Source organism: Petaurus breviceps, unplaced genomic scaffold (genome assembly GCF_028583685.1).
Source record: "Petaurus breviceps papuanus isolate PSGF00001 unplaced genomic scaffold, PetGlider_PUasm1.0 185, whole genome shotgun sequence".
In the NCBI taxonomy this organism is placed as follows: Eukaryota; Metazoa; Chordata; class Mammalia; order Diprotodontia; family Petauridae; genus Petaurus; species Petaurus breviceps.
The window spans coordinates 40,533,614-40,540,955 of NW_027185797.1; the positions used below are offsets into that span (position 1 = coordinate 40,533,614).

The 7,342-nt window shown below is 50.8% G+C and overlaps 1 protein-coding gene across 2 annotated transcripts in view; it reads right to left on the reverse strand.

Annotated features, from left to right (window-relative positions):
• Positions 1–397: 397 nt before the first annotated feature.
• RTN2 (reticulon 2) overlaps positions 398–7,342 on the reverse strand; it is a 14,372-nt gene continuing 7,427 nt past the window's right edge. The window contains exons 6-10 of one of the 2 annotated variants that reach the window (XM_069089044.1): positions 6,624–6,762; positions 5,945–6,044; positions 5,814–5,860; positions 1,669–1,727; positions 398–975 (exon numbers count right to left, since the gene is read on the reverse strand). In XM_069089044.1, the coding sequence (XP_068945145.1) occupies positions 915–975; positions 1,669–1,727; positions 5,814–5,860; positions 5,945–6,044; positions 6,624–6,762 (406 nt within the window). In that variant the 3' untranslated portion in view covers positions 398–914. The remainder of the gene's footprint in view (positions 976–1,668; positions 1,728–5,813; positions 5,861–5,944; positions 6,045–6,623; positions 6,763–7,342) is intronic. The other variant, XM_069089045.1, reaches the window with a different exon arrangement.

Consider the following 7,342-nt stretch of genomic DNA (forward strand, 5'->3'; position numbering starts at 1 on the left):
TGCTTTTCTCCAAGCGACCCTTCGAGGCAGGGAATATCGTCAGTATTATTACCCCATTTTAGAGATTGGGAAACCGAAACCCAGAAAGGGGAGTGGCTTGAGGTCACACAGCTATTAAAACTTAGGGAGTCAAACTGAGGTCATAGGACCAGAGACCTACAGCTGGAAGGTACCCCTTCATCTTCTATGTGAGTCAAGTGAGGATCAGAGGACCGATGACTTAGCCAAGCACGATCTCCATGACTGAGGCTGTATCCTTTCTGCCCCATCCCATTGCCTCTCCTTTCCCAGAATTCTCTCCTTTAAAGCATCTCTCCAGGTCACTGACTCAGCAGGATGGTGGGAGGAGGGAGACTTTGACTGTTTGTTTGACTGCCCAAATGACTAGTCAAGTCCCTTGTTTTCCATAAGTTTTTATTAAAGTGTAAACCCAAGCTCAGTTCTTTCCTCAACCCCAAGAAATGCCCCAGGGGCGGGGACAGGGTGGTAGACAGGGAGATACCACCCCCCTACACACACCTCAACACCCCAGGGGGAATGGGGTGATAGGGAGTGACAGGAGGTGAGCTCCTGGCATGGGAGTGGCTGCCCTGTCTAGGATACTACAAGTCTCTGGACTTTCTAGGCACCCAGGGACCATCTGCAGACTCCCAGATGGGTAAGCATCATCCTGAAGGCCATGGGGGTGGGGGGGGTGGAGCAGGGATGAAAGGGAGTTAGGTATTTGAGCACAGAGAGGCCCTGGCTAGTTTCACCAGAGCTGGAAGGTGTGTGTATGCGTTATGTGTGTGTGCACGCCTGTGTGTATGATCCAGGACTGGGGAGGCTGGCAGGGAGGGGGGCAGGCAGGGAAGTTGAGAGAGGGCACCGGGGTGCTGTGGGTAGGCAGGTCCCGGGCCGGTCTGAAGAGGGGCTCATTCAGCTTTGGCTTTGGAACTTGAAGAGGCCCCTGTCCCTGGGATCTTTGAATAGATCCTGCAGAAACAGTGGAGAACACAGGAAGAAAGAGGAGATTTAATTAGAATACTGCTATATGTATACATACATATGCATATACATACACATACATATTGTAATTTAGGGCATCAGGGCTCATAAGTTCCTTAGAACATGGAATGTCAGAGCTGGGAGGGGCCTGAGAACAGGGCATGTCAGGGCTTGGAGGGGCCTGAGAACAGGGAGTGTCAGGGCTGGGAGGGGCCTGAGAACAGGGAGTGTCAGGGCTGGGAGGGCTCTTGGAACACAGACCCTCAAAGCTAACCAGAAGGGCCCATAAGACAGAAAACATCAGAGTTGGAGGAGGCCTTCAGACACAGAATGTCAGGGGTTAATGAGATTTCAGAGATAATTAACTCCAATCCTCTCATTTTAAAGATGAGAAGAGGGGACTCGCCTCAAGGTCACAAGGTGAGTCAGTGGCAGAACCGGCTAGCGTTCTGTTTCCCTGAGGTGGCTTGGACCAGGGTCCAGGCGCATTTCCATGCCTGCCATCCAGTGGCTGCAGTTGGAATAGCAGAGGGGAAGCGGGAGGTGGCCACTAGCTCCTTGGGAAGGGGATGAGTAAGGATGGGGTTGGAATTTGGGACCAAGAGAAGAGAGACAAAGTTTTTGGACCCATCCAAAAGGCCTCATTGACCTTCCCAGAGCCACAGACAAGCCAATACTCACTTAGCCTTGATGTAACTCAGCTGACTGTTCACCAGCCCAACATACTGGTCAATCTGGGCCTAAGGGAGGCAGAGAAGAGGTTATCTTGGGGGTGGGGAGAGAACCTCCTTTTTATCCCAGGGAATCTCACTACTCCACGCTCATGCCCACTCACTGAAGGCCCTCAGCAGTGAATCTTGTCAGGGGAGGAGCTGCTCATTTCCTTCTGACCCTAATTCCACAGTGCTCCCAAAGTTTAGGAATTACCCATCCTCCGAGCCACCAACTGTGCCCCCAAACCATGATTTCCTTCCTCCCTTTCAAAGAATTACCCACAGAATTCTAGAGCTGGGTTTGTTTTAGGGTATCACCATGGGGGAGCTGGGCCCCGGCTGTGTGTTTGTGGGATGGAGTGGGGGAAGGTGAGAGGGTAGGGGGTGAGTGGGGATAATCCTGGAAGTCAGTCGTCCTTGATGGGGGATGGGAAGGGAAGAATTGGCTGAATGATGGACACACGGTCAGCTTGGGTGTCAGTGGCTGGTGTGAAGGCCAGTCAGACCTTAGCTGTCTCATGGGGTGGTGGTGGAGAATTCAGGAAAGGATTCATCAGTCAGTAGGTGAGGCTGCTTCTAGTGGGCTCCTCACCTATTCTATCCTCTAAGGCCCATATCAGCTTTAATGTTCCAAGGTTTGGAAGATCTAACCCCGTAACTAGCCTGTCTCTACCTTGAATCTCCTCAATCCAGCGTTCACAGTAAACTCTAAGGCAGAGATCTGCCCATGTCACTCCATGGGGTTTAAAGCATTCATTGGCTCTTCCAGCAAATTCACACTTCTTTGCCAGGCCTTTGGGGCCTTCCCTCCACAGTCCCACACCCACCACCCTTTTCTTCATCTTTAGTTCCCATGATTTACCATCATACACTGAAGAGTGAGGGCTTTGGCATCAGAGGTTCTGGGCTCAAATTCTGACTTCGACACTGAACCAACTATGTAAGTCTGGGCATATCTTTTATCCTCTCTTGGCCTCAGTCTCCGCATCTGTTAAATGGGGGGTCAGACTAGGCAGCCCTTCTAGCTCTGGATCTTTGAGCCCTGTGGTCTCTGAGGTCCCCTTCAGATCCTGTGACCCATGATCCAAGCAGAATGACTGGACAAGGCCCACACTCCCATCCTGTCCTTTCCCATCTTCGGGTCTTTGCTTATGCTGCCTTCTTATGCCTGAAATGCCTTCAATCCCCACCTCTTGCTTCCTTCTAGGTCTAACCCAGGGCCCTCTCCTCCAGGACTTCACCCCTCTAAAAGTAACCTTTCTCCTCTAATCTCTCACCCCCACTCTACTGTTATTCAGTTGTGTCCAGATCTCAGTAACCCCATCTGTGGTCTCCTTAGCAGAGACACTGGAGCACCATTTCCTTCTCTAGATAATTTTACAGATGAGGAAAATGAGGCACACAGGGTGAAGTGACTTGTCCAAGGTCACGCAGCCAGCATCTGGGGCCAGATTTGAACTCAGGAAAATGAGTCTTCCTGCCTCCAGGCCCAGCACCTTTGCACCCAGGCCCTTTGGCGCCACCTAGTGGCCCTTTGTCTAGATTTTTCCCTTTGCCCTGATCTGCCTGTCATTTTTACAATGCTCATAATGTACAAGTCCTACCTGAAACCTTTCCTCCCTCAATTAGTAGCAAGCTCCTGGAGAGGAGGAACCTTGTCTTATTTCTTCTTTGTCTCCCTGGCACCCTGCATAGGTCCTCCACACACAGTGGAGCCTAACTAAAGATCTGTTGCATTAAGTTGGCCAGTGAAGAAAATCAGATGTGGAGGAAAGAACATTGGATTTGTAGTCATGAGGCCTGGGTTTGAATTCTGGGTGGAAGGGATTCCTCTAGTGGCTTTGAGAGGGCAGGCACTGTGCAGAGAACTTTACAAATGTTATCTTGTTCAGTCCTCAAGGTCACCCTGGAGGTAGGTGCTGTTATTAACCTCTTAACTTCACTTTACAGTTGAGGAAACTGAGTCAAACAGAGGGTGTGTGACTTGCTTAGGGTCACACAGCTAGTAAGCGACAGGTTGGATTTAAATTCAGATTTTCCAGACTCCAGGCCCTGAAGTATATCCACTCTTCTAACTGGGACCTTAGGGGACAAAGTTTGACCTCTTTTTAAATTATTTATTTATTTATCTTTCTATCTATCTATCTATCTATTTATTTATTTATTTAGCCTTTTGGAGGGCATTTGGGGTTAAGTAACTTTCCCAGGGTTACATGGTTAGTTTTGTGTGTGTGGGTGTTAAGTGTCTGAGGCTGGAACTGAACTCAGGTCCTCCTGACTCCAGGGCCAGCGCTTTACTCACTGCGCCACCTAGCCACCCCTTAAAGTTTGACCTCTTTAAGACTCATTTGCCCTTTCTGTCAAATGAAGGGAATGGATTAAAGGACAGCAGCCCTCATCTTTAGATTAGGATCATGGATTTATCTTCTTAAAGCTCCATTCTGACCAGCTACTCCCTCACTCAATCAATGTCAGTAGCCCCCTATTGTTTTCAGGATCAAATATAAAATACCCTGGCTGCCTTTCAATCCCTTCTCACCACTTCAGTCTTCTTACATTAGACCCCCACACACACACAGTCTGTGTTCCAGCAGCATTGGCTTCCTTATCGTTCCTCGAGCCCCGACATTCCATCTGCTGAAGCTGGGCAGTGCCCCTGGAAGTCCCCCATGTCTGGGATGCTTTTCCTCCTCACTCCTTCTTGTGGATTCCCTGGCTCTCTTCAGGTGTGCCCCCCCAATCACACTTCTGTAAGAAGGCATTCCCAGTCCTCCTTCATCTCACTGCCTTCTTCTGGTTATCAGCTCTCTTTTATCCTGTATATATTTTGCTTGTACAGAGCTATTTGGGGGCAGTTAGGTGGTGCAGTAGATAGAACACCAGAGTCAGGAAGATCTGAATTCAAAGCCAGCTTCAGATACTCACTAGCAGTGTGGCCCTGGGCAAGTCACTTAATCCTGTTTGCCTCAGTTTTCCCATTTTACAATGAGCTGGGGAAGGAAATGGCAAACCACTCCAGTATCTCTGCCAAGAAAACCCCTGGTGGGGTCATGGAGAGTCAGACAGGACTGAACAACAACATAGTTGTTTGCCATAATTGTCTACCCCATTAGACTGTGAATTCTTTTGGGGGCAGGAACTGTTCTTTGTCTTTCTTACTGTCCCCAGCCTTAGTGCAGAGCCTGGCACTTAGTAGGCATTCAATAAACATTGATGAACTGACTGACTGATGGGAGAAGAGAAGAGTCACTTATCTTCGTGCTCTGTGGGTAGAGACAAAGGGCATTTGATCTTATTTGGGTATGGGTATAGGACAGCAGCCTGGCTGAGCTCCCAGCTATGCTTGTATCTGTGTGTGTGTGTGTGTGTGTGTGTGTGTGTGTGTGTGGTGGGGGTGGGGGGAGAGAGAGTCACTGGGGAACAGATCCAGCTTAGCTGTGGGGAGGTTCACGGCACAGATCTAGCCTGTCAGAGTGTAGCAACAGGGGAGTTTGCGGTCCTGAATTTGGAGTGAAGGCACCAGGTTTTGGCTACTGGCTCTGTTACTTACTCCCTATGTGAGACAAGTCCCTTATCTTCTGTGGGCCTCAGTTCCCTCATCTGTGAAGTGAAGGGGGTGGCCTGCATGACCTCTAAATTCCTTTCCAGCCCTAAATCCTATGATCTCTCAGGTTCCCTCCAACTCTAAAGGCCTATGAGCCTATGAAAGAAGGAGCAAGGGGGGTGGGGGAGGCTGGCAGTTGTGTGATTTGGCCCAATTGATGTAACTCGGTTTAGCCGCAACATCAGCTGACTCGGGCATCTCTGGCTGGGATGTGTGTCCAGGACAAACAGGTGCTGGGGGGTGGGGAGGGAGGGTGGGTCAGAGCGTTTGTCCAAACTACCACCGTGTCAGCAACAAATACTGTTGCTTGGCCTTTAAAGTGTCATTGGGCTAAACCTGGGGGTTGACCAGTCCCAGTGTCTCTGGTTGACTGGGATGAGTATCAGTCGGTCGTCATGCTGTTCACCTGCCTGAATCTAGAGGGCATGGGGATCAGCCTGCTTTGTCTGCCTAGAAACCCTGGGGTATAGGGGTAGAGATGTGGGTGGTGGGCTGAGGACCCTTCTTACCTGGTGTTGCCGGTACAGCAAAGGGAAGGTAAATGCACTTATCACACCTGGAAAAACAGAGTCAGAAGTGACTAACTCCCGAGGAATGGCCTCGGTTTCCACCTGCCCATTGGCCCTCCCCACCAGCTCACCCAAGATGAGAAGAGTCAGCCCGTTGAAAACGGCTCCCACAAAGGTCAGGATGTAGAAGAGAAGGGCCAACTGTGGGAGACAGCCAAGGTTAGGAGGATCCTTGGGGGTGGGAGAAGAGGCTGTGAGATTCCCTAGTAGTGCAGGGGGGGCGTGTTAACTCTTCCCCCCCTCCACTATACAGTCTGAGCTCTCTATTTCCCAAATCCCTGGGGCCCTGAGTTGCGCCCAGTGCCCTGAGGACCATGTCCATCCCAAGGCTGTGAACTTCACCCAGCAGTGCCTCTAAAGTCTAAGGACTACTTCTCCACCCCTAACTTCCACACAAGCACAGGCAAGTTGTGGAGTCATGTTTTTTTCCAGAATGGTGAGAATGCCTTAGAAATGATCCCCAGATCTGTGACCAACCCCTTGCAGCTGGGCTGCCCTGTCCAGCCCAAGACTTTGAGTACCCTCTATCATTTCTCCAAATGTCTGTGTCCTCCCCATCCAATCACCAGCTGTAAAGTCTCCAGGGCTAATCACTCCCCCTGCCACCCAGCAATATGAAATCCATCCTTTTCCCTTTTAGAAAAGGCTGCTTCTGGTAACGGTGCCTATAGGCAGGAGCTCCCTGTGTGTTTCTGGTGGTGGTGGGAGGGCTGTTTGTGGAAGGGGTAGGGTTGTCAGAAGCACTGTTACCTTGAGGGAATCAACCAGGTCTTCCACCAGGAACAGGTGTCTGAGAAGTGTCACTCCAGAAACCACGTGAGCTGTGATCTGCTCGGTGTAGTGGGCTGTCTGCTCCCGGCTCAGGCTCAGATCCACGTCCAGGTAAGCCCTGAATGGGGGAGCAGGCATGGGGAGGGCAAACAAGAAGTTTGGACTGGAAAAGGTTGGGGGGATGCCCTGGCCCCCGGGTCCTCTGGTGGCCTGATGCGGAACCTGCAGGACAGGCCGCTCTCAGTAGGATCTGAGACCCACCAGGATTCCCTAGCAGCACCAGAAGACCCTGATGCCTGGGATGCTAGAAGACCAATGGGGCAACGCCACCTCGTGGTGCTGAGAGGAACCACAGAGTAGTGTACCCAGGAGAGGTCCCGATCTGACCACACCAAGGGGCCAATAGAAAATCCTTCCCACCCAGCCCACCCCCTTCACCAATCTAAGGGAGGGAGAGGTGGAAGGGGAGAGGGAAAGGAGGAAGGTAGGGGGCACGTAAGATATCAGAGCTGGGTGGGAGACTGTCAAGTCAGAACTCTTCATTTTAGAGATGGAGAGCCTCAGAATGAGAAAGGGACTTGCCCAAGTTCACACAAAGTTCAGAAATGTCAAAGCTGTTGCTTGACGCCAGAACTTATGTTTCCAGATCTGTCAGCTGCTCCCACGATATACTGATTGTTTCTCTTGCTTGGGGTTAC